At 41.4% G+C, this 27,475-nt stretch overlaps 2 protein-coding genes across 2 annotated transcripts in view; both read right to left on the bottom strand.

Moving 5' to 3' along the window:
• Positions 1-11,707, bottom strand: part of LOC127227992 (T-cell ecto-ADP-ribosyltransferase 2-like) — a 30,579-nt gene extending 18,872 nt beyond the window's left edge. Inside the window, exon 1 of the mRNA XM_051192392.1 lies at positions 11,597-11,707. The gene's annotated coding sequence lies outside the window, so the exon portion shown is untranslated. The remainder of the gene's footprint in view (positions 1-11,596) is intronic.
• On the bottom strand, positions 6,227-9,439 carry LOC127227991 (T-cell ecto-ADP-ribosyltransferase 2). Its single transcript, XM_051192391.1, has 3 exons — positions 9,376-9,439; positions 8,197-8,935; positions 6,227-6,639 (listed from the first exon to the last, which is right to left on the bottom strand). The coding sequence occupies exons 1-3, from the start codon at positions 9,424-9,426 to the stop codon at positions 6,557-6,559; spliced, it is 873 nt and encodes a 290-aa protein (XP_051048348.1). The 5' UTR covers positions 9,427-9,439; the 3' UTR covers positions 6,227-6,556.
• Positions 11,708-27,475: the final 15,768 nt, after the last annotated feature.

Raw genomic sequence — 27,475 nt, forward strand, 5'->3', positions numbered from 1 at the left:
ACTGAAAGCCTTAGAACAGAGAGAAGCGAATTCACCCCATAGGAGTAGACACCAGGAAATAATCAACTTGAGGGCTGAAATCAACAAAATAGAAACCAGGAAAACAATACAAAAAAAAAAAAAAAAAATCAATGCAACGAAGAGTTGGTTTTTTTGAGAAAATCAACAAGATAGACAAACCTTTATCCAAATTAACGAAAAAACAGAGAGAGAGAACATGCAAATTAACAAAATCAGAAACGAAAAGGGGAACATAACAATGGACACAGAAGAAATCCAGACAATTTTTAGGTCATATTTTGAAAATCTGTATTCCACAAAAATTGAAAATTCAAAGGAAATGGACAAATTTCTGGATAACTATCACTTACCAAAATTAAATCAAGAACAGACAAACAACTTAAATAAACCTATAACCGCAATGAAATAGAAGCAGTCATCGAAAGCCTTCCAACCAAAAAAAGTCCAGGGCCAGATGGATTCAGTGCAGAATTCTACCAGACATTCAAGGAAGAACTAATACCACTACTCCTCAAACTGTTCCACAAAATAGAAACAGAAGGTTCATTACCAAACTCTTTTTATGAGGCCACAATAACCTTGGTACCCAAGCCTCACAAAGACACAACTAAGAAAGAAAACTACAGACCAATATCCCTGATGAACATCGATGCAATAATACTCAATAAAATACTGGCAAACCAAATTCAAGAATACATCAGAGAAATCATCTACCATGACCAAGTAGACTTCATCCCTGGGATTGCAGGGATGGTTTAACATACGAAAATCTATCAACGTGATCCACCATATAAACAAACTGAAAAAGAAAAATCATATGATTATCTCCCTAGATGCTGAAAAAGCCTTCAACAAAATTCAACACCCTTTCATGATAAAGGTCTTGGAGAGATCAGGGATAACAGGAACATACCTGAACATAATAAGAACAATATACAGCAAACCAACTGCCAACATCAAACTGAATGGAGAGAAACTTAAGCCAATTCATCTAAAATCAGGAACAAGACAAGGCTGCCCTCTCTCTCCATATATCTTCAATATCGTACTGGAAGTTCTAGCTAAAGCTATAAGACAACAAAAGGAGATCAAGGGGATCCAAACTGGAAAGGAAGAAGTCAAACTGTCTCTATTTGTTTGCAGATGATATGATAGTTTACATAAGCGACCCAATAAACTCTACCAGGGAACTCCTACAGCTGATAAACACCTTCAGCAAACTAGCAGGATACAAGATAAACTCAAAAAAAAAAAAAAATCAGTAGCCCTACTTTTTTCAGATGACAAAGAGACAGAGAAAGAAATCAGAGAAACATCATCCTTTACAATAGCCACAAGCAACATAAAATAGCTTGGTGTAACGCTTACAAAACAAGTAATAATAATAAGAACTTTGTGGCTTTAAAGAAAGAAATTAAAGAAGATACCAGAAAATGGAAATATCTCCCATGCTCTTGGATAGGTAGGATAAACATAGTAAAAATGGCAATCTTGCCAAAAGCAATCTACAGATTCAATGCAATCCCCATTAAAATCCCACCACAATTCTTTACTGACCTTGAAAGGATAATAATCAACTTTATATGGAAAAACAAAAGACCCAGGATAGCCAAAACAACCCTATACAATAAAAGAACTTCAGGAGGCATAACCATTCCTGACTTTAAGCTCTACTACAGAGCTATAGTTCTGAAAACAGACTGGTATTGGCACAAAAATAGACAGGTAGACCAATGGAATCGAATTGAAAATCCTGACATTAACCCGCACACCTATGAACACCTGATTTTTGACAAAACAACTAAAATTATACAATGGGGCAAGGACGGCATCTTCAACAAATGGTGCTGGCACAATTAGATGAGGGTGTGTAAAAGACTGCAGATAGACCCATGTCTGTCGCCATGCACAAAACTCAAGTCCAAATGGATCAAAGACCTCAACATCAATCCAGCCACATTGAACCTCTTAGAAGAGAAAGTAGGAGGTACCCTTGAACAAACTGGTATAGGAGACCGCTTCCTGAACATAACTCCAGGGGCACAGACACTGAGAGCAACAATTAATAAATGGGACCTCTTCTAACTTAGAAGCTTTAGTAAGGCAAAGGACACAATGGACAAGACCAAATGGCAGCTCACAGACTGGGAAAAGATTTTCACCAATCCTATATCCGACAAAGGGCTGATCTCCAAAATATACAAAGAACTCAAGAAACTAGTCAACAAAACACCAAATAACCCTATTAAAAAATGGGGTACAGAACTGAAGAAAGAATTCTCAATAGAGGAAATCAAAAAGGCTGAAAGACACTTAAGAAAGTGCTCAACATCCTTAGCTATCAGGGAAATGCAAATCAAAACAACTTTGAGATACCATCTTACTCCTGCCAGAAACACCAATGAGGACTCATGCTGGAGAGGATGTGGAGAAAGGGGAACACTCCTCCACTGCTGGTGGGAGTGCAAACTCGTACAGCCATTTTGGAGATCAGTATGGTGGTTCCTCAGGAAAATGGGAATTAGTTTACCACAGGACCCGGCAATCCCCCTCTTAGGCATATACCCAAATGATCCACATCCATGCAACAAAGACATCTGTTCAACTATGTTCATAGCAGCACTATTTGTAATAGCAAGAACCTGGAAGCAACCTAGATGCCCCTCAATTGAAGAATGGTTAATGAAGATGTGGCACATCTACACAATGGAATACTACTCTGCAGAAAAAAATAATGTTATCTTGAAATTCGCAGGCAAATGGATGGCACTTGAAGAAACCATCCTGAATGAGGTAAACTAGTCACAAAAAGAGGAACATAGTATGTACTCACTCATATATAGATTTTGGACCTAGAGCAAAGGATCACCAGCCTATAATTCACACCACCAGAGGAACTAGGATACAAGGTGTATTCTAAGAGATTCATATAAAGTTCCTCACAGAACCAGGAAAGTACAAGTCCCCCAGAGCACAGGGGAAGTGGGGGGGGCAGTGAATGGAGAGAGAAGTAGGAGAAAGCGAGGGGGAGGAGAGGAAAACACATGCAACCAGGAAGATTGAGCCCGGTTAGGGATAGAAGACAGGAGAGAGAGAGAGAGAGAGAGAGAGATAGAGAGAGAGAGAGAGAGAGAGAACATAAAAGAGGGAGCCAATATTGGTTTGAAGATAAAATTGAACACAAAGAAAGGTCTAGAGAACTACAAGACTGCTGCCAACTAACAATTTGAGCATCTGTGGAAAGGCTACCATAAATGCCCTTCCCGGATAGTGAGATCAACAACTAACTTATCCATGGAGCCCTCATCTAATACCTGGAAACAGGAGCAAACACCCATACATAAACACTGAGTTGAACTAGAACCCAGATGCAGATGGAGAGGACAAGACCAGGCTGCAGAAACACATACAGACAGCTTACCTGAATATGGAGGAGCTAATGGACCCCCAGAAGCCAGCATGGGACTGACTCGGGCCCCCCTGAATATGGGTCTCAGCCAAAGGGACTGAGCAGTCTAAGGGACTTCAGACATGGAGCCAGGATGTATCCCTGGTGGACAAAAGGATCTTGCAAACACATCCCCCACGGAGGCATAACTGCCTTAACCTAAAGACAGGAGAGAAGCCCTAGTCCCTACTTCACATGACCTGTCAGATCTACATGACCCCAACTGGATGGCATTCCCCTACATATGGAATTGGGGTGGGGGGATGGGAGGGGAGGGTGGTTAGGGTGCATATGAGAGGGCAGAGAGGGTGAAAGTGAGGGAGGGAGGGAATGAGGAAGGGAAGGAGAGGGAACTGGGATCAACTGTAAAATAATAAATTAAATTGAAAAAATGAAAAATAAAAAAAAAAGAAACCATGAATCAAATTTGGTAAAGATTAGATTAGGAAGCTCCCCAAAGTTAGGGTTGGAGAAGGGTTTTGTTTCTGTCTTTTCCGGAAAATAAAAAGGACCATGTTGAGGAATTTTAAGACCTTTTGACAAATAAGCATCCAAAAAAAGGGGGGGGGAGAATTACTCACAAAAAAGTTACCTAATTCATTTTCTAAAATCTCCAAAAGGAAGACTGGATCCAAGCCAGCTGGAGATCACACATGCTCTTAATCCTACCACTCGGGAGGCATAAGCATGCAGATCTCAGTGACTTTGAGACCAGCCTGGTCTAAAAAGTGTGTTTTGGGACAGCCAGGACTGTTAACACAAGAGAAACCTGTCTTGAAAAACAAAACAAATAAACAAAAACGAAGGTGCAACCCCACAGATGCAACCCCAGGACTATGACAGCACCAATAACCAGGACAACTCCAACTAAATATCGGCTTGAGACTACAAACTGCTCAGAGCAATTTTGAGGAAGCCACCTGAGATGATCAAGCCTCACAGACACTACCCAGAATAATTTTGATGTGGCTAGCTGAGGTAATCCAGCCTCACAGACTGCTCTACCCTAGATTTGAGACAAGCCCTATACTTGTCCAAAAATACTGGACAAAAATGATACAGCTCAACAATCAACCCAGATTTTTTTCCAGGGTTCCCTAAAGATGCCACCACTCCCAAGCAGCAGGAAATAACTTTATGAACATGATACCTGCATTCTCAAGAGATAGAGAGGGTGGTTTGTAGTAACTCATTGGGTTATGAATATTTGTTATTGTTTAGGGAGACTGGATACAAAATGTTCTGGGTTATGGTCAGGAAGAAAGTGAACAAAGGGGATTAGATTAAAAGTTTTTGTTCAGCTTGAAGCTTGAACCCCAATATCAATTTCTGGATCTTTTATTATTTAGTTGTACTTAAGCAGTGAAGAAAACCATAAAAAAACAGAAAGCTGGTGAAAATGTATTTGAATAAGCAGACCAAGTTCCAGCCCAACAATCAACAGAACTTGGCAGCTTAGACCACCTGGTTCTGGATTTAGAGTCAAGGACACAAAACAGAGGCTGTGGTATAGTGGGTTATCCATCAGAGAATACTTCTCAGACATGAGTTTAAGCCAATGGAAAGTCTTCATTAGATGGCCAGAGACTCCACTGGGTGCTCAGGAGCTCAGTGTAGCTCTGAGCCTTTCTCAGGGTTTTAAGCCTGTCTCTGAGCTTTTAAGGCAAAAACCATGCCGGGGATTTGCATGCTTCAATTAATAAGGACAGTTGGCCAGAAGTGGAACTACAGAAACTAAAAAGCAAGATTTAGTACAGTTTGACCTTAGTGGATTAGGCCTTTGTTTTAGTTTTTGCAGATTGTGTTGTCTGCCTGCTGAGTTTTACAGTCTGAATGCTACTTCCATGATGGAGTCAGTTGTGCTAAGTCCTGTTACACTGGACATTGGTTTAAGTCAATAAAAAGTCTTTATTAGGCAGCCAGTGACTACAGTCGGTTTTTGGTAGTTGAATGCAGACCCAAGCCTTTCTCATTGTGAGCTTTTAGACACAAAAACCATATTGTGGGTTGACATATTCTGTTAACAAAGTAAATTACCCAAAAAGAGAACTACAGAAGCCAAAAAAGCTAGGTTAGTACATTTAGACACTTTCCTAGAACTATGGACTTTGATGCATTGAGTGTTTGTTTTTGTTTTGGTGGGTGGTTCTGTCTACATTCTGAGCTTTATGGCTTTAATGGTGCTTCCATCACAGAATCATTTCTGCCAAGGTCTGGGGGCCTGTTACATTCCCCACTAATCTAAGTGAATGAGTCAAATATTCTCAGATTCAGGTTACCTACATTGATCCAATCAGAAGGAGAATGAAAGGGATAGTCAGTGCTGATGGCAGAGTAGTTAGTGAAGGGGGCCAAGAGAACAGAGACTGATACCAATAATCTAATCTAATCTATCTATCTATCTATCTATCTATCTATCTATCTATCTTTCTTTCTTTCTTCCTCTCTCTCTCCAGTGTGATTTTTTGTATTTACTCCTGAACAACCAGCATATAAGCAACAGGTTTCTCCCAAACTCACATATAATCAATCCCCTTTGTCTCATGAGAAGTAAGTCTAAGCCTTTCTGATTTTCGGGGCACTAGATCAGTACTTATGTTTATAATCCACTCAATTTGTCCTGCAGGGTCATCTGTGACAAATGTACGATACGACATGAACTTCTTCATTTGTATCAGTGTGAGTATCAGACCTCATACCTTAGGAGAGCTTCTCAAATAATAAGACCTATAGAAATACCCAGTCTCAGAAATCAAGGTGTGGTTATAGACAGTTTATTTCTCTATATTGTATCATTCATCACATATTGTGTGCTTTAAAATTATAACTGCTATAAATGCAGGTGAAGATAGATAGATAGAAGATAGAAAAGTGTCGAAGAGTAGTAAATTTAAAGTCAGAACATAAAATTTCACCCACAGATCCAGTAAGTTCTTTAGATTCCTATGGACTTCGTTAATGTTAAAGTAGATCTTCTCCAGAATGATCACAGCCTTCTTTCTCCCACAGACCTTAGAGAACCTGCCAAGTTCTAGCCCTTTGGCCTCCCTTCAACACTCAGCACCATGAACTACAGGCAGGAGATGACTACAGCTCAGCAAGAGAAAACAGCTGGACCAGGAGACCAGGTAGCACCACAAGCAGCAGGAATGCAGGGCTGTCTCTGGCTCCTGTAGATGGGAGGAGAAGGAAAGGTTTCCATGTGAGATGTCTTAAGACACAGATGTCTCCGAAACATTCAGAACTTTACATCCAGCTCAAAACCCAGGGGAGTAGGCTCTAGGGGCCAGTGTGTCAGGGTAGACTCCTCTGGCTTTCTCAGGATTCCTAAAGAACTCAAGTACCAGGAGGTGAACAAACTGATGGATTGACAGCTTCCAGGGTTCTGTGCTCTAAGACACTGGCTGGGGAGAAAAACCTTTTCTATCTGGACTCTTCCTGGCCTTCTAGGGAGCCCTGTGTGCTTTTCCTTCTTCACCCAAGGAGAGGTTTCTGAATGTGAACCTTGTGAAAGTCCATTGTTACAGCAATGTGTATTCCTTCTATGTCAGCTGGTGTGAACGAGAAGCTCAGCCTGCCTGGACTGGATATCAATGTTTCTCCCAGATGGACAGCGTCTTTCTGGCTAGACTGTGTACCTGGGTTGGGTCTTGCTTTCCTCAGGCCTCATCCTAACTCTGAACTTCTCTATGTAAATGCATCAGATCCCTGTGATCACTTCCTGTAGTTTCACTTCCAGCTGCAAAGACTTCTCATGTTTCCAGAAACCCCTCTGAGTGTCAGGGCTGATTAGAGCAATGATTTCTCAGCACTCAGTAGTCTAACTGTAACTCATTTCAGGATGGCTCCCTGGCCTCTCAGTCAAACTTAATCTCTTAGGACAACATAGAGTGGAGCCTGGACGTAAGTAAGCAAGACACTGTGCATATCTGAGTGGTGGGAAGTAGGAGACAAGGTCTCCAGACTGTACCCAAGGGATCTTATTGTGAGTGTTGAGGCCAACTCCCAGCATGGCTTTGGATCTGATGACTGAGATGTTTACATACGTATTCATGTTTAAAGAGTAAATCGTATCTACATGCCAAGTCATATGTGTTGAATGCCTCTCTCTAAATTTTCAAATTTGTCATTTGGGTCTTTATCATTCAAATGGGAAAATGGAGGCACAAATATCTGGTAACTTGCCAAGAGTCACAGAACCAGTGATGTTTGATTACTCCAGATTATCATTGTTTCTGATTCCAGACCTATGACAGAGAGCAGGGTACATTAATTTTCTATGGAAATATTAGGGAAGTATTACTATGATAAGTGATATTTGAACGATGCCTTAAAAGTAATTACCAAACTTATATTGATGATTTAGAAAGAGACACATGGTGAAGGGATGATGAGAAAACCCAGGCCACAAGGAATAATGGGCATATAGCCATAGAGATCCCCAACCCCAGGGAAGCTTTGATTTGAAAGGATGGATAAATACCTACTCACTGATGGCACTGCTTGGGCCTGGAAATAGCTTTTTCCTGAATCCCTCACTGTGCTCAACCATGTCTGATAAACCTTCCCGGAGGTGTGTGCCCTTGGCTTTACCGATGCTACCCTTCGTCATTCTAGGCACCTTGGCCATGTATGTGGTCTACCAGGTGGCTTCTGGTAAGGAGCGCCCCCTCTTCCACTTCATGATGTCCCCACCAGCTCCACCTCTAACACAGTCCCAAACTCACCTGAACTTCTCAAATGACTATTGACTATGTTCGTAAAACCACTATAGAAGCAATTAAAGTTACTCTTCTTTCTTTGGGGAGAGTCCAGAGAAATTTCATCATACCCTTTTTCATTTTGTGTTACAATTACTTTGTGATACTCTTCATAACCTGGAATTAACACCTCCTTTTCAAAGGATAAGAAGGAGAATTCTTTAATATCAACCCCCAAGCATGTTTCAATCCTGAACAATGTCCCATGGTCACTTAAAAATGACTTTGAAACAGCTACGGCCTTAGCTGAAGATGAGGAAGCAAACTGCCCAAACCGCACAGAGCCCTTCCCGCTGTAAAGAAACTTGTTCTTGGTGCCTCGGTAAACTGTGTAACAACTCTTGTTATTCAGAAGCTGAAGAGCTCTTGTTAAGTAGTAATGGAAGGCCTTGTAATGAAAGTTATGGAAATCTTTCCTGAATTCTCTAACAGCTCTGTTAAAATCTTTGTGAATGTCCCCAGTGTAGGCTACTAAAGCCGTTCCGTGGAAATCATGGAAACCTTCTGGATAGCTTCTTGTCTTTTTCATCGCCTTCCATTTTTTCTCTGCCCTTTCCCACTCAAGTCTTAATTGCTCACTCATGTTGAAGTCTTCCTCTAACAATTGGGGTGCTTTCTTCTCCATTTCTTGGACACAGCCCTCATACTGATCATCAAATGCATTGGGAGCCATGTCCAGATTGGAAGGCTCAGTCAGGCCTGTCACCTGAAAGGAAGAAGTAGGGTTCTTTGTTACAACTTAAGTTTGCTAAGTTATCAGCATGTGCTGGGTGCTGGGTGCATGAGATATCACATACCCCAACTTCATACATGGCACATGCATGAGCACAGTATTATTATATTTTTAGGGGTACAAAAAGGCAAGGCTGAGATCTCTGGTTCTTTTGTGTTTATGATATTATAATTTTTCTTCTTCAATATTTTAGTCAAAATAACAGGCCTCATTTTCAGTTTCGTATACATATATCATGGTATATTACTGTAATCACTCACACACAACCTTGCCCCTTACTGATTTTATCTTTACCTTCAAGATTAATGCTCTCTAACATCCTGTAGCCACAGCCTCGGCCCTGTGAAGTGTAATATCACGAAAATGTGGGCAGGGGAAAGCAAGGTCAACAGGATGTGGGTTGAGAATATTACCTGCTTGGTTAACAACCAAGTTAGAAGAAACGTGTGAATTTTTGGTGCCATCTTCAAGTTCAAAAACAGCAGCTGCAAGCAAACATAAGACAATGAAATAGGGGTGTGCAGAGTACTGTAACAGTCTGTTGATGGATCAGCTCTGGGTTAATGACTGAATCTCCATTTCACATCTGGAGGTCTGGGCTCCTGCTCACACTGCTCCAAGAATAGCTTATCAGGACTCTGTGAACAGCTTTGCTTGGATTCCTTTCCAAAAATGTGGCCATTATCCTTGCTCCCTAATAAGGATCTACAATCTATCAGTCCTGGTAACACACAGAACTATGTATCATGTAGTTTCCAGGGAAAAACAGCCATATTTTAGCAGATCTGTCATCAGCCCTGAAGTTTTACTTTGCACAGATACTTACATTCTTCTATATTTTTGATTAGCTTGTGGCTCACACTCAGCTCAGTACATTTAAATGTCATTAATGCTGTCAGTGTTTATCACTATCATTACTAATATTCACCATGTTCTGTGATTTGGATGTGTTTGTCCTTTGCAGGTCCCCAGTGTGGCCATATGAAGGTAGAGAAACCTTTAAGAGGTGAGGTCTGCTGGGAAGTGACCAGGTCCTGGAGAAAATCACCTTCAGAAGAGATCATTTCACATGTGCAATCCTGCTCAGTTCCTACAGGAGCAAGTCTGACCCCAGAACCTTTCTGGCTCCCTCTATTGCCATGTATTCCCTTCTGCACATGGCAATGGCTTCTCTGCCCTATTGTGATTCTGCCAGGAAAACCCTAACTAGCCAGCATTGTCATGATATTTAGACTTTCCAGCTATGAGAATGTGAACTGAGTAAGCATATTTACTTTATAAACTTTCCAGTACCAAGCATTTTGTAATGTAATAGAAAACAAAAACTGATGACAACATTCAGTTGCAACTATAGAGATGAGTTTGATTCCCAGAACCCATGGGGGGGAAGTGGGGTGTGATGATATGCACTTGTACTCCTGCACTGGGCTGTGGAGAGAGATGGGGCTCTGAGATACCCTAGACTCGCTGGACAGCGGGATCAGCTATAGCCGGCTGGACAGTGAATCTGATTTACATAGCAGATATCTCCACTTTCTAGCTCTTTCTCTGGTCTCAGCTACAACCATCCCTTTCTTGTCTTAAAACTTAAGCTTCATAACTCTGCTTTGAAGACAGCATGTATGAGAAATCCCAGATGTAGGTGCTCACAGAAAGCCATCCTGTAGGGTTGGTCAGTCCGCAGAGGGACTTTCTCATTCAGGAAGCATGGCTCAGCCAGCCTGGAGTAAGTTTCCAATTCTCTCCTCCCCTCCCTAGTTCCTCATGTGCTTAATTCAGATATTTGCCTTTGACAAGTCTGGTGCCTACTTCTCTTTAGGACAGCTAAGTACAGCCTCCTTCACTGGCCCTGATGCCCCTCACACCCCACACAGACTGCAGATATGCAGCTTGAGTCACTACAGCCCCAGGATGAACTCCTGCAATATGTGCCTGCCAATTAAAATTCCCCCTGGAAATCTGTGTAGCTAACACCTCGGACCTCAATAAAGACATCCATCTCTCTCTTTTTCTTCATTCCCATCTCCTCATTCCTCACTCACTCCATTCTCGTTCCATTCTGCTTTATATGTGCAAGATCCTACAGCAACAGCAACAACAACAACAACAAAAAAGCCTATGTTCACCAACATGCAGGAAAATGGAGCAGAAGGACCTCAAGGTCTGGATTAGACTGGGCTATATAGCAAGAACATAGTCTTTAAAACTTTTTTTTTTAAATGGATAAATAAAACCAAAAAGAAGATAGAAACTCATGTTTGTGTGGAGCTGGGAGGAAAATGGGATTAATTAAGCATATCCCTGTACTGTCCTTAAAACCCAGGAAGTACAGGAATGAAAAAGTCTATATACATAAGTGCCTATGTGCACAGATGCCAGTGGTCCAGCATTACATTTTTAAGTTTCTGGAAAGATCCATAGCCTCTTTTCTGTCCTCCCTTTATCTAGATCTGACTCCACCTCCCTACATGGGCTATTTTTTGCCCCGGACTGACCTTCTGGCTTTAACCCTCAAGTCATAGGCCACCCCCCCACCCACTACTACACTCTCTGCAGCCCTCGGATTTTTCTCAGAATCCCCTCGACTTTAGAGACCTTCCCCTTCAGTGGACAGAGTTCAGATTTGTCAGGTACCTGAGCATGTCTTTGGTGGCTGGGTCTCCAGTCTCTTCTAAAAGCAAGTGTTGCAGAAGGCAGTGCTGTGACCTTATCATCCTGTGGATGATGTGGTTTCAGTTTCAGGTTAAATCTGAAAGAGATCCCAGATGGTTTATGAACTACTTAAATTAGATAAATTGTGTCTTGTTACTATACCTTTTGTATTCTCTATCTCTTTTTTTGTTTTAAGTTTTTCATTTTTGCTTTTCCTGGCGACAAGGTCCCATTAGCATGGATTAACCTCTTCCTGGCTTATGTCTATGAGGATAACCTGAACTCCTGAGTCCCTTGCCACAGGGTGTCACTGGCCCTGATGCCCCTTGCACCCCACACAGACTGAAGATATACAATCTGAGTCACTTCAGCCCCAGGATGAACTCCTGCATTGTGCCTGCCAATTAAAATTCCCCCTGGAAATCTGTGTAGCTTACATGGTGGAACTTGATTAAAACTGCAAAAATAGAACCCAGGACCCGATGATGCTAGGATATCACTCTACCAACCAAACTGCATTCTCATCCTGCATCTTTTCCTTTGTCTGTACCACAATGAGTCAGGACCTTCCTTTCTGTTATCCCCCACTGGACTGATGGGGATGGATGACTGTGTGTGTGTATGTGTGCGATATGTGGATACTTGGTTGGCCTTTGGCCTATATACCAGTTTTTCAAATTACATGTAAGCTTTGTGTGGTGACTCACACCTTTAATCCCAGCATTTGGGAGGCTAAGGCAGAAGGATCTCTAAGAATTTTAGATCAGACAGGTCTACATAGTGAGACCCTGTCAACAAAACAAAACCATCACCAAATGGCCTGAGTGCTTTATAGGAATTAGGTAAAGGTGAAGAGAGGTGACTATCTTGGTGGGTAGGGGGAGGGAGTGGAGACAGAATTTCTCTGTTTAGTCTTGGTTGGCCTGGAATTCACTCTGTAGACCAGGCTGTCCTCAAATTCACAAAGATCTACCTGCCTCTACCTCCCAAGTGCTGAGATTAAAAGCATACACCATTCCCATCAGGCTTGAGTGGTGACCAATTTTAAGACTCATTTCTACATCCTTAGTTGCCCCTGGCTACAATATTCTTGTATGCTGGCTAAAGCATATGAACAAAGTGTTGATGTTGGAGCTTCCTCTGGGAACTACCTGCTTCTTTCAGGATTGATCCTAGATCCATGTAATTAATTCATCAGCTTCTTGGGTCACTAAGACAAAGTCACTGGGAAACGTATTAGGTAGAAAACACCATAACAGACAGAGTGACCAGAAACCTATAACCTCCTATTCCATCATATTTATGGAAGAGATAAAATAAAGATGCTCCACCAAAATAATTCCCTGGAACCTTTTGTCATTCAGCTTTCATAACTGAACTTTTAGAAATATAACTTAGAAGTGTATACTTATGCTGGCGTATATTTGGAGGATCTAACAAATAAGAAACCTAACCCCCTTCCTCCTCTTATTTCCCTTTCCTATGTCTCTGCTTCCTCTCCCTCCTTTTTGGAGACAGGGTCTTGCAGTGTTTCCCAGGCTGGTACAAAGGCTTCGTCTCAAGCCTCCTCAGTGGCTGAGACTGTACACATTATTGCTCTGGCTCTAGTTCTCTCTTTGGTCTAGATCTCTCAGATAATCATGGTGCCACAGACTCCAGTGCTTTGGTTTGTTCCCACACTATTGGATAATCTCACAATGTTATATTGGACAAAACATATCATTGTCTGGTCCTGATGATTAGTATTGAACTAAAGGCACAAAATCCTACTGGCAGAGAAATGCAAACCTGAAAATTGTGCAAGTCCTCCCGGGTGTGATGACCTATGTGCCTGTAATCCCAGCACTTGGGAAATGGAGACAGGAAGACCAGGAATTCAAGGACAGCCTTGACTACATAACAAGTTTGATACCAGCTTGGACTACCTGAGAACTTATCTCAAAAACAGTGTGGGTGGGAGAATGTTAAGAAAGGTCCCTGCAGTAAGAAGATGCTCAAAGCCTGAATCAAAAAAAAAAAAAAAAAAAAATCCTGGGAAGAGGGGAGTGGGTAGACAAAACCTCCATATGCCAAGGTCACTGTGAAAAGAAGGAGGTGACAAAAATGTCATGAGGATGTTTTAACACTCAATACAATGCATGGGCATACCTTAACCAACGGTAGGAGCTAGCCATGGTGTTAGTGCTTAGGCACATGGTTGCAGTTCAGTTCTTCAGTGGTATAGGCAGTTAGATTGTAGGATATTCACACCAAATTCAGCTCAAACCATACCTGTCGATCAGAACTTCTGACCAGCCTCTTTTGTGCACCTTCTTGCCCAAGACTGGCTCAGAGGGGTCGTCCTTTTATAACTCTTGGTAAAGGGAAATCTAGGAGGGGTCTCTCTTGGTGATGATTTTCCAGGAGGGCTGGTCATTGCATCTGTTGATGTGTTGAAACAAGCCTGGACTCTAAGAGGGCCTACAGATCCAGCATCTTAAACATCTAATGCCTAAAACAAAAATGTCATAGTAAAGTAAAAATTGAAACCCAAGGGTATCCAGAAAGTGGATCCCAAGAGGTAGACAGATCAAAATCTTTTGATTCTATGGCACTGCTTGTTTCCTGAGGCTAAGACATTGAAGCCCTTATGAAGTGGGAGAATGCAATTCCCAGCATTTTACCTAGTAGCTCAGAAGTTCGTCCCATCTCTGTCTGCAGCAGAGATAGATGGTCCTTGAGGTATGGGTATGTCTCTTTCTTTCAACATGATAGCTAGCCTTTCCCTCTTCCACACACCTTGATTCAGGAACAAACCTGGGATCTGATTGGCTGGTTCACAGCTCCCAAACTCCAGCCTGAAACATATGGGAAGTCTTCAGATTGTAGCCTGCAATGATTCTTAGGTTCTAAGAGGGGAAAAGTCAGGGACAGGGTAATTTAGACTCCTCAGAAGGATGTGAGCTATCTGTTTAGTTGTCACAGATGCAAGGTGGGAAAGAGGGAGAAATACTGGAATGTGAATTTGAAGAATTGTAGTCAGATACTGAGATAAACTGGAAGAATTGAAAATCTGGTGAGTGTTGAAGGTCAGGTGGTGGTGACGAACACCTTTAGTCCCAGCACTTGGAAGGCAGAGACAGGCAGATTTCTGTGAGTTTTAGGTCATCCTGGTCTACATAGCAGTTCCAAGCGAGCTAGGACCACACAATGAGACCCTGTCTCAAAAAGATAAAAGTATGGGCAATTTGGGCATGATAAGAAGATTCAATAAAATTCATAGGTAGATACCAAAATTGGTTGCTCCATAGCAAAAATTAATTACATTTTACAAAGTAAGATCGAGTCTGTGTGTATATTAATGATCCACAATTCATAATGGAAGAAATAATGTAAAGAACATTAATAATGGCAGAATCTGATTGTTTATAGATGGGATCTCAGATAGCCTAGGCTTGCCTTAAAGCTATAATGTCGTAGGAGAACTTTATATCCCTGGTCTGCTTGCCTTTACCTCTCAAGTGCTGGGATTATAGGCCTGTGTCTCTGCTAAAGCTCCCTTCTCATCAGCTCTATAAATAAGCCCACACAACTTGGTCTATTGTACTCATGACACATAACTTTTTTCTATGAGTTTCTTTTGTTTTGCTTTCTATATATATTTCTGTTCATTTGGTTGCATCCTAAACTTCTTTTGCATTCTGGAATAGCTTGTCATTTTACTTTTATCACTTCCTTCACAAAAGCGCTTCCTGAACACCTTATCTACAAAGTCAATCTCTCTCTCTCTCTCTCTCTCTGTGTGTGTGTGTGTGTGTGTGTGTGTGTGTGTGTGTGTGTGTGTGTGTGCATGCGCGCTCTGTTGTTGAGGGTTGGTTACTTGTACATGAGCATATGGAGGCCATAGGTTAATGTCAGGTCTATTGTTCTTCACATTGAATTTACTTGAGCCAATCTGAGACTGTCTTTGTTTGCTGTGTGAAAGTTTTCCAGGGAGGGATGCTGGGGAGACAACCAGCTATCCCAGAATCTCAAAGGCATCTTAGCAGATAAAGCCTCATGCTTGTCCCTAGCCTCTCCTTGACCACAGGTGTGAGCTCTTCAGGAGTACTGAATAAATGTGAAAGAGATGGTTTTCTGTCTATTTGAACCAAACAAAATTAGCACATTATTGCTGGTCTGTACAGTCTAGAGAATTTGAATGAATTAGTTTATTGAGTATACTGCAAGCCAAAATATAAGAATTTATAGCAAGTCAGGTAGGTAGGTGGATGGATGGATGGATAGGTAGGTGGGTGGATGGATTGACAGGCAGACAGAAATAGATGATAGATAGATAGATAGATAGATAGATAGATAGATAGATAGATAGATAGAGGATAGATAGATAGATATAGATAGAAACATAATCAAAATGGGTGTTCAAAATTATCCAGCAGCAATCAGCTGATGAAACCCCATTAAGACCCTGTAGAGATCAAATTCTTTGTCAACATAAACACTAAACTTGGTTTATTTAAATTGACAAATATGAAAGGGAGGCTGGAGAGACAGCATATTAGAAAACCATACTTTGTTTCCCAGCACCCATGTTGGATCACTCATAACCACTTGTAACATTCCAGCTCACAGAGATCAGATGTCCTCTTCTGACCCCTGTGAACACCACCATCCCCATGTTCATGGCATACTCTCTCTTTCTCTCTCTCTCTCTCTCTTTCTTTCTCTCAAACACACACACAGAGACAGAGAGAGAGAGAACTAAATAAAAATAAACATATAAAAAGTACTAGAGATAATAAAAATGTGCTTCAGGTTTCACAAAGCCACAAAGACGGTTTTTGGACATTTCACCATATAGAGGCAATGTTCAAAGGGATAGCTATGTATGTATACATGTAACACTGTGGTTTAGTGTGTGATTGGCCACAAAAAGGGGATTAATCAAGGATGAGTGACCGAATGCATTGTTTGCAGTGGGATGTCCACAAAGCTCAAGGCAGACAGGGCTGCAGGTCACTAAGAGCATTGTTGGGAAAGGTAGATTGAGCCAAAACAATTGACCCCTGGCTGCTAAGCTTTCTGACAACTGTCTGCCTCAGTCCCTCTAGTGGTTATGTTTTGGCAAGTCCGTGAGATCCCAGGGACCCAGGCTTCTTTAATCATTACTATTCCTCCATCCTCTGGCAGGGTTTATTCAATGCTCATATGGGGTCATCTGTGTTCCAAGAAGCATGACAGAAAATAGAAAAATCAAGAAGAGAGAGTGAATAGCCACTGTCTCTAGGGGTGAGGCTCAGATTTTTTTTAAAAAGTGCTGGAATAATAGGGTGCTCCCTAACACAGCGTCCGTAGATCCCACACTCACAAATGTGCCACACAGAAGTGCTGGGAAATTACTGTGCTCTTGGAGCAGTTCTGAGTGATGGAAGTGAGGACTTGGTAATAACTGCTTTCCCCGTTTATCTCATTGGATGGTTTAATATTCTTTCATTAAATAGTAGCCAACTAGTCACTCACAGTGGCCAGTTCAGTAAGACATCACTGTTCCCACTTCATTCTTTGTATTTTCTCTAGCATGACCCTTGATTTCTGGAATGAAACAAATAAATTACTTGAAGGTAAATCTTGGCTTTGAGCTCTACTTTCAGGAACTCTCGCTAAACAAGTGACTTATTTTATTTAAGTATAATCTCAAGCAGGAGGAAGTTTGAAAAATATTATATCTTCTACATGTGAAAATATTTCTATCTAAATAAAAAGAAGGGTTTTAACCTTAACATAGCAAAATATATCACACAACAGTTATCTAATAAGAACCACAGTTAACAATATTTAGTCCATTAACATTTAACAAGATTTAAAAAAATATTTTTATTTAGACAGAAAAGAGGAGATGATGGGAGATGTCGTTCTGTAAATATGTTTCTCATACTGGTTAATGAATAAAGCACTGTTGGTCAATAGGAAAGCAAGATAGGAGGGACTAGGAGACTAGGAGGAGGGAGGAAGTAGTAAGGAAGAGTCAGCATGGAGATACTGGGGAGACCAGACGCCGGCCCCACTCCCCCGTAAGATGAGACCACGTGGAACTACTTAGATTAATAGAAATGGGTTAATACTTAAGACAGAGCTAGCTGATAAGAAATTAGTACCTGGCCAACAGCATTATATCTAATACAGCGTCTCTCTGTGTATTATTTGGGGCTGGTGCCACGGTGGGTCCAGGCCGGCAGGGGGGAAAACCTTACTCCTTACAGGTATGCACTTTACCACTGAGCTACAGCCCTAGTCTTTGACAAATATTTTTTAATCCAAGACATCCTTCTAGGCTTTTAATTGAACCTCTTCTGTACACCAGCATCAACATGTTAAGCTCTTTATTTTCTTAAGAGCAGTTTTGGTTTCACAAACAAGTGGAGAGTCATAGACACAAGCATCTCTTAAACCTCAATACCCTATACCCTATAAACTCCCCAGTTCTTCTGTTTGTATAACATTCTACATTGGGATCTTAGTTAGGGTTTCTATTGCTGTGATGAAACACCATGACCAAACAGCAAGTTGAGGAGGAACAGGTTTATTCGGCTTACACTTCCAGATCACTGTTCATCATCAAGCCTTCTATCTTATAGAACCCAAGACCACCAGCTCAGTGATTATGGCACCACCCACAGTGGGTAGAGCCCTCTACCATCAATCACTAATTAAGAAAGTGCCCTACAGGCTTGCCTACAGCTGGATCTTAGGGATGCATTTTCTTTCTTTTTGTTAGAAGCAATCTTATTTTACATATCAATCCCCCTCCCATCCTCCCATGCCCCACATTGACCCACCCCCAACCCACCCCCATCCACTCCCTAAGGATAGTGAGGCCTTCCATGGGGGATTATCAAAGTCTGTACATCATTTGGGGGAGGGCCTAGACCATCCTCCATGTATCCCGGCTGAAATAGTATCCCTCCATAGGGAATGGGCATGGAGGCATTTTCTCAATCAAGGTTTCTTTCCTCCTGTCAGATAACTCTAGCTTGTGTCAAATTGATGTAAAACTAGCCAGCACAATTGGTCATTTTCTTTATTCTTGTGGACTTTCTTCATGTTGTGTCCAAATTTGGAACCCCAAAATCACCAATGGACCTGTTCCGATGCAAAAGAAAAGAGTCTGTTTTATTATTTAACAAGTTAACTGTATTAACTCGGGCCCTCTGTTCATTCGACACAGCATTTAGAGGTAGAAGGACCTGGAGGGTCAAGAGGCAGGGAATTTATTGAGGTGAGTGAGGGGAGTGAGGGTATGTAACAGTCTCGGGATTAGTACACTTCCAGGCTTGGGCAACCTGTCCTGTGTTGATTGGTCAACTGGTTGTTATGACCTGTAGGCCCTCCCAGGGCAGTTGCTATGCTCTGCACACCCGTTATGCCATTTATACCATAAAGTATGTCCAGAACCCACCAGCTAACTTCTGATTGGTTCTTTGCCACAAGGATGGTATCTGACCTCCTAGTGACTGGGGCAGGTCTGGCAAGGTCAGACATGTGCTGAGTCAGAGGTCTACATCTTGCTGAGTCTTTCTGCAGCCGTCATGGCTGCTAAAGCAGGGTGCTGAGTGAGGGTCTGGTTTCTTCAGTGTATCTGTATATGCAAAAATAAGGCCATAAGGAACTGGCATTGGCATGGTGATATTTTGTTTGTGCTTTAACAAATAAAGCTTGCTGGGCGTTGGTTGTACATGCCTTTAATCTCAGCACTTGGGAGGTAGAGGCAGGTGGATCTCTGTGAGTTCAAGGCCAGCCTGGTCTACAGAGCTAGTTCCAGGGCAGCCTCCAAAACAATACAGAGAAACCCTGTCTCAAAAAAAAAAAAAAAAAAAAAAAAAAAAAAAAAAGGAAAAGACAGAAAAAAAGAAAGAAAACAAACAACAACAACAAAATAAAGCTTGCCTGAAGATCAGAGTATGGTGCTACACACCTTTAGTCCCAGCATTTGGGAGACAGAGGCAGATTAATCTCTGAGAGTTCAAGGCCAGCCTGGGCTGCACAAGACTGAATCAGTCTTAAAGAGAAACAGAGCTCACACCTTTGGTCCCAGCACTTGGGATTGCACAACTTTAACCCCAGCACTAGAGAAGTGGAGACAGGAGTGATATGCTGGGTGGAGAGAGAAATATAAGGTGGGAGGAGACAGGAGCTCAGAGCATTCAGTCTGAGGATTCATAGAGACAGGATTGCCCCTTTGGTCTGAGGATTCTGTAGAGGTAAAAGCTCTCTTTAGTGGCTGACTGTTCTGCTCCTCCAATCTCTCCACTTTCACACCCTAATATCTGACTAATTAGGATCAAACTTCACATTGCAGGTGTTGGTATATAGACTGGACTCATTTGTAGAATATTTGTTTACACTGAGTGAAGATGTATCTGTATTTTGCCTCACCTGCCTAAGGCACATGATTGGTTTAATAAAGAGCTGAATGGCCAAATAGCTAAGGCAGGAAAGACTAGGTGGGACTTCTGGGCAGAAAGAGGAACTCAGGGTTAGATTCTGGTGTAGGAGAAGCCAGTGAGACCTGGAGGGAGTTGGACATACAGAATGGAGATGAGGTAAAGAGGCACATGGAAGAATGTAGATTAATATAAACAAGTTAATTTAAGTTATGAGAGCTAGTTGAGAACAGCCTAAACTAAAAGTCAAACTTTCATTATTAATAGTAAATCCCCATGTCATTATTTGGGGTCTGGTGGTCCCAAAAGAAACTCAGACAAGAAAGTCCAACTACATTCACTTGTTCATCCTTTACCTTAATATGACTCAGAAGCAAGCCAGCCAAAGGCAGACTGTCCTCTTTGGGCTCACAGTGTCTACTGCTATTCTTGATCCTGATCAGCAACATCATGAACATCAACTTTGTTTGTCCTGGAGAAACCCAAAGGAGAAGGGTTGGGTTAAAAGTAACTTCTTCAAATGAAATGGAGCAATGTTGGTTGCATTACTCACAAATATCTGAAGAGGCTTCTCTACCTCCTCACTCCCCACACTCTGCTGTATCATTCCACTACCCTTATGTCTGAAGGAGAATCTTCATGGTGAGCTCACTCTTTCAAATGTACTCCATCAGAGCAGGGATAACCAGGCCTTGTTTGTTTCTCTCAAGCTTTGGTCTTGGGCATAAAGGTTTATCAAAAGCTCCATGAACATAATCACAGACCAAAGATTAGGAAATATTCTGAATTATAAGTAATCCAGATACTTGTTTGTGATTGTCCTTCTTTGGTGTTTCCCCCATCACGTAGCTGATGTCAATTACTGTTTGCTTTATCAACGACTCTTAGCTAGGAGCTATTTTAAATAATGCCACTTAATGGTCAGGATTCATTGTAGAAACTGGAATTATACTAATACAGACAGTAATAAGTAAATGGCAGGGAAAGGCTATCTAGAGAGTTTGATAAATAAATAGAGCCTTTTGATGAAGGTTCATAAGACAGAAAGGTTACTAGAAAACTTGCATCTCTCTCTCTCTCTCTGGCCCTGGTTTTGAAATGACAAAGAACATGACAATTGCCAGGCAGTAGTAACACACTCCAGCTTTCAGGAAGCAGAGGCAGACAGATCTCTGTGAGTCTGAGGCCAAACTGATCTACAGAGTGAGTTCAAGGACCGCCAGGGCTACACAGAGAAACCCTATCTTAAAAAACAAAAAAAAATAATGAATAATAATGATTATGATGGTGTTGGTGACAAAAATTCAAAGCATCATGAGTGCTTAAAACCAGAATTCACAGTCTCGCATGATGACTGGAGAGATGGCTCACTAACACGATAAATAAAAGACCCAGAGACAGATATTGGGGTTCAAGCTGAAGATCAGGAAAGGAAAGCAGCCAAGCTACCAGAGAGCTCTTACCTCTAACAGGGCTGGGGCATTCCTATTCTCAATGTGGCTGGAGAATGAATGCTGTATATGGAGACCTTGCTCCTGTCCTATGTTCCTCTCATGAGTCCTGGGATTAAAGGTATGAACTATAATTCCCTTTTAGACTGATTCAATCTTGTGTAGATCTGGATAGCTTTGGACTCCCAGAGATCTGTGTACCTCTTAGTCCTGAGTCCTAGGATTAAAAGTGTATACCTCACCTCCTAGCTTTTGGCTGCTGGAATAAAAGGTGTGTGCCTGGCTTCTATGACTTGTGACTGACTTTGCTTTCTGAATTTTCAGGCAAGCTTTAATAAATCATAAATAATATATCACCACAGTTAAGAGCACTGGCTGCTCTTGCAGAGGACCCTGGCTTAGATTCGTATACCCACATTCTCCACTCACAATCAGCTGTAATTCCAGCCCTGGGAGAGCTGACTCTGTCTCTAGCATCTGTGGGTATTTCATGCATGTGGTGAACTTACATACATGCAAACAAAATGCTCATACACATAAAATAAATCTTGGGGGGGGTGTCTATGTAGCCCGGCTTCTCTGGAACTCTCTATGTCGAACAGACTAGCCTTGAACTCACGGAGATTCTCCTGCTTCTGCATGGCCACTGTATCTTGATAAATAAAATAAGTAAATCTTAAAAATTAAAAATAAAGTGATGGCTTCAGGCTTGAGCTATAGTTCAATGGTAGAGCACTTGCCTAACGTGTGAGGCCCTAAGTTAAATTCCCAACACTGAATAAATAAAGTGGTGACCATGCAAAACAAACAAACAAAAACAAAGTGGGTGCTTGTAGTTACACATAGAAAGTGAAACTACCCCCCAAGACAGCGCCCCTTACCAGCAGGAAGTAGCTTGGAAAGAACGATGCCCAAATTCCCAAATATTGTGTATAAATGTTTATTTTCATTTAATTGGACTTTGTTATATAAAATTAAATAAAATAAAAAAAGAAAGTGAAACTAAAGAAACAGGCAATAAAAATGGATTTATTCAGGCTTGGACTTATGAGTGAAATACAGGTTCTTTTACATGACGCTCTGAGTTGGTTCTTTTACAAATATTGAAAGTGTTGTTTTTAACTCTCTTCTACACCTGCCAGCAAGCCCAACCCCCAAACAGAAGACAGAAACCACATATTGGGATCTTATGAGGTCTCTCTGCACCCTGTCAATTGTGGGTGAAGGATATCTGTTCTGACCTCGTCATTTCCTGCCCCAACTTCATTCTTTGGATTGGAACCAGTATATCAACAATATAAAGGGAAATGTTGTGCTGGTTTCTATCCCAAGGCAGCTGATTGGTCAACTGAGACAGGAAGTTCTTTACAGAACCTGGGGATGAACTCTTTGTGAACCTGTGGGTCTCTCCTCTTTTGGTCTTTCTCAAGTTCTACTTCCCTTCCATCTAGCTGCTGAATTAACAGCCCAGTGAACTGTGGCCTGTCACTGTTGAATGCTTGCTTTGTTGTTTGTTTGTTTGTTTATTTTTCAGTCAGAGTCCCCTCTGTAGCCCAAGCTATCCTGGAAGTCAGTATGTAACCCAGGCTAGGCTTATATTCAAAGCGGTCTGTCTTAACCTCCCTAATGCTGAGATTACAGGCACATGTGAGCGTGTCTGACCTTTACTTTTCCAAGTCTATTTTAAAGGCATCTTACATACATCTTTAAAGGCATCTTAGTTCTGTGCTAACTCAGTTGAGATACATATTTGAATCACATTAAGTTTTCAGATAAATTTTGGAAGAACTGGCCTCTATAATTTCTGAAGCAGAAATCTTGAAGACTTCCTTATTGATCTATCAAGTCCCAAGGGCTTGAAATTCTCAATCATGTCTGTTTTTGTTTGTTTGTTTGAGACAGGGTTTCTCTGAATAACAGCTCTGGCTTCCTAGAACTCGCTCTGTAGACCACGCTGGATTCGAGATCCGCCTGCCTCTTCTTCCTGAGTGCTAGAATTAAAGGTGTGCGCCACTACACCCAGCATCTGTACTGTTTCTTTATGCCCATGTTTTCTAGCAGCTTGCTGCCACTGTGGAGAAACCACTGTTTTTGCTACTCTTATATCTACAAACACTGTAATATTTGTAGAAAGTTGGTAGCACCACTTTTTGGCACTTGTTAGTCTCAGACAATGGAATTTTCATAATTTCTTTATCAATATTTTGACCCTAATATTCCTTTTCCTTCCTATGCTGCTCTGGCTAGAGTCTCCAATGTGTTAACTAGAAGTGGTGGATGAGTGCATTCCTGTGTATCTTCCCTGACCTCAGAGAAATGATTCCAGGATTTTCCCATTTGGGATGATGCTTACATTTTTGCACATTTCTTAAACTATGTGTATGTCTGTGGAGGGGTTGTGCACATGACTGCAATGCCTTCAAAGGCTAGAAGAAGATATCAGATACCACAGAGCTGGAATTACAGGTGATTGTGGGCCTGCTAACATGGGTGCTGGAAACCAAACTAGATGGTCCTCTGTAAGAGTAGAACATGCACTTTAATAGATGAGCCATCTTCCCACCCCTGAAATATACATCTCCATTAACCCAGGTAAGATGCTCTCTCCAAGTCACACCAAACACTTGTTTTATATGTCTTCTTGAGTCTGTCAAGTTTTTAGTACCATCACAGCTAGCTTACCCTCAAAGGCTACTTTCGGCCATTCTCTTTAGACTGTCATTCTCTCTCTCTCTCTCTCTCTCTCTCTCTCTCTCTCTGGTTTTTTGTTTGTTTTGCTTTTTTCTTTCCTATGAAACAGTCATAACTGTCCCAGAACTCACTCTGCAGACGAGGCTGACCTTGAACTCACAGAGATCCACCTACCTCTGCCTCCCAGGTGCTGAAATTAAAGACATGTGCCACTACCACCTGGCTTTCTTTCTCGCTTTTTAAAAGAATGAAATTACAGCATTTACCCCTTCCTTCTTTCTACAACCTTTCCTGTGTCCCCCCAATTAACACACACACACACACACACACACACGCGCATGCACTCACGCACGCATGCATGCACGCACATTTTCCAACTGAATCCATTCAGTGTTACTTGTATGATCACTTAAAAATGGATAACCATTTAGGGGGCTCATCCCTGGGGAAGACTATTTCTCTGTCTCTCAGCAGTGTTTAACTGCCTGTAACTCTTCATCTAGGGGTGGAACCTTATAAGATTTACCCATCCACTTTGGCACATCGACTGGAGTTGTCGTTGTTCAGTTCTTGTTTAGGTATATTGTTGAGATTTTATGGGTGTAGCTTCCCTGTCAGATCTAGAAGACAGTCTTGTAGCAGACTTCTGGCCCTCTAGCTCTTATGGCCTTTTCCACCACCACCCCCTTCTAAGATGCTCCCGGAGCCTTAGGTGTAAGTGTTGGGTTGCTGATGAATGTTTGGAGATGAGCACTTGCACTCTGTTGTTCTCTGTTATGGACGGTTGTGAGATTCTAAATGGGTTTTGGGAGTTGAACCCAGATCCCCTACAAGAACAAGTGCTCATAACCACTGAGCCATTTCTCTAGCCTGTTTACCTTTTTAAAATTATTCTCATATGTATAAATACATACATACATACACACACACATATATATAATATATATGTGAATACATATAGTTTTTCCATCCATTTATTTTTAACTCACCTAAAGTATTATATTTTAAGTGAATTTCTTGTAGAGAGCATATAGTTGAGTCATACTTTACAGCCTACCCTGGCTATTTATGCATCTTAACTGCTGTCCTTCAATCACTTCCATCTCATAGTTATTAGCATGTTAAGGCTTAAATCTAACATTTTATTTCTTGTTTTCTGTATCCTGCCCCTCGTTTTCTTTTTCTTACCTTCCTATAATTACTTGAAATGGTTTGTTTTGCTTTTTTTTGTTGTTGTTTTTCTGATTTGTTTTGGAGCCTGTCCTGGAACTCGCTCTATAGCTCAGGCTGGCCTTGAACTCACAGAGATCCGCCTGCCTCTGCCTCTCCAGTGCTAGGATTAAAGGCATGCACCACCAACGCCCGGCTTTGAAATGGTTTTTAGATATTTATTTCTATTTGTTTACAGTGCTTTTTAAAAATTCAGGTGGGGCAGGGTAGCCAAACAGGCCCCAGACTTGATATATATATATATATATATATATATATATATATATATATATATATATTCTAATCCCTGTTGTGGAATATTAGTTGAAAATGTGTTACATTCATTTATGCTGTGGAATATTTGTTTAATGATACAATGATGTGTGGCATTTGTTTAACTCTATGTTACTTTGCCTGTCTAAACACCTGATTGGTCTAATAAAGAGTTGAACAGCCAAATAACTAGGCAGGAGAGAAGGATAGGCAAGGCTGGCAGGCAAAGAGAATAAATAAGAGAAGGAGAGGGGAAGAAGGTAGAGGAGAAAAGGAGAAGGAGAAGAGGACACCAAGGACAAGTTACCCAGCCACACAGCCAACCACAGAGTAAGAAGTAAAGAAAGATATATAGAATAGAGAAAGGTGAAAGCCCAGAGGCAAATGGTAGATGGGATAATTTAAGAAAAGCTGGTTAGATGAACTCCTGGAATCCAGTTGCAGAAAGGGAGGAGTGATGGGCAAAGGGGTCAAGACCAGACTGGAGAAGCCCACTGAGAATCAGCTGACCTGAACAAGGGGGAGCTCATGGACCCCAGTCTGATAGCTGGGAAATCAGCATAGAACTGACCCAGACTCCCTGAATGTGGGTGTCAGTTAGGAGGACTATGGAGTCTATGTGGTCTCTGGTAGTGGATCAGTATTTATCCCTAATGCACAAATGGACTTTGGGAGCCCATTCCAAATAGAGGGATACTCCCTCAGCCTAGACACATGGGGAAGGGCCTGGGCCCTGCTGCAAATGATATGATAGACTTTGAAGATCCCCCATGGAAGGCATCACCCTCTCTGGGGAGCAGAAAGGGAATGGGATGGGGGTTGCTGGAGGGGACAGGGAGGAGGAGAGGGTTAGGCAATTGGGAATTGATATATAAAACAAGCTTGTTTCAAATTTAAATATAAAATATTATCTAAACAAAACTGTTATGAGCAGTTTTTCCCAGCCAACCTGGACCCAGAGCTGCATCAGCCCCAAATAGTACATAGAGATGCTGTATTAGATATAAAGCTGTTGGCCTGTTACTAGTATTTCTTATTGGCTAACTCTGTCTTAAATATTAACCCATTTCTATTAATCTGAGTGTTTCCACATGGTCTTATCTTACCAGAGAGAGGGTCTGAACCTTCTTCTCAAGTCCCTACATTTTGACTCTCCTCTACTACATCTCCCAGAATCCTCCTTGTCTCTTAGTCCTGCCTATCTTGCTTTCATATTGGCCAGTAGGGCTTTATTCATTAACCTATAAGAGAAACATATTTACAGAATGGCATCTACCATCATCTCCTCTTTTCTGTCTAATAAAAAGGGTTTTAACCTTAAATAGCAAAATATATAACAAAACAGTTATCAAATAAGAACCACAGTTAACAATGTTCAGTTCATTAACGTTTAGCAAGATTTAAAGAAAATATTCCATCATCTATTCTATCTTTGTGAGTCTAAAGTTCTACATATAACTTATCTTTAATCCTAACTATGGAAAACTATAACCATAACTATCTGTCTTCAACTCCATTAAAGACCACAGAGGGATAATATATAAACTCTAGAAATGACAGAGACAACTCGCCTAGTCAGTCACCCAAAGTTCTTCTCTAATGTTCCATCTTCAGCCTGTAGGCCATAGTGTGTCTGGCAGACTCCTCAGCAAAGCAGGAAAGTCCACTCCACCTGTATTGTCAGTTTGTCAGTCACTTTTCTCTGTGTCCTGAAGACTGTCTGGCAGACTCTTCCATGAAGCAGGAATCCTGTAGCAATGTCCATCTTGTTTCAGCAGTCACTTTTCTCTTGGTCCTGTGTATCCAGTTTATACAGC

The sequence above is a fragment of the Phodopus roborovskii genome, unplaced genomic scaffold (assembly GCF_943737965.1).
Source record: "Phodopus roborovskii unplaced genomic scaffold, PHOROB, whole genome shotgun sequence".
Classification (NCBI taxonomy): Eukaryota; Metazoa; Chordata; class Mammalia; order Rodentia; family Cricetidae; genus Phodopus; species Phodopus roborovskii.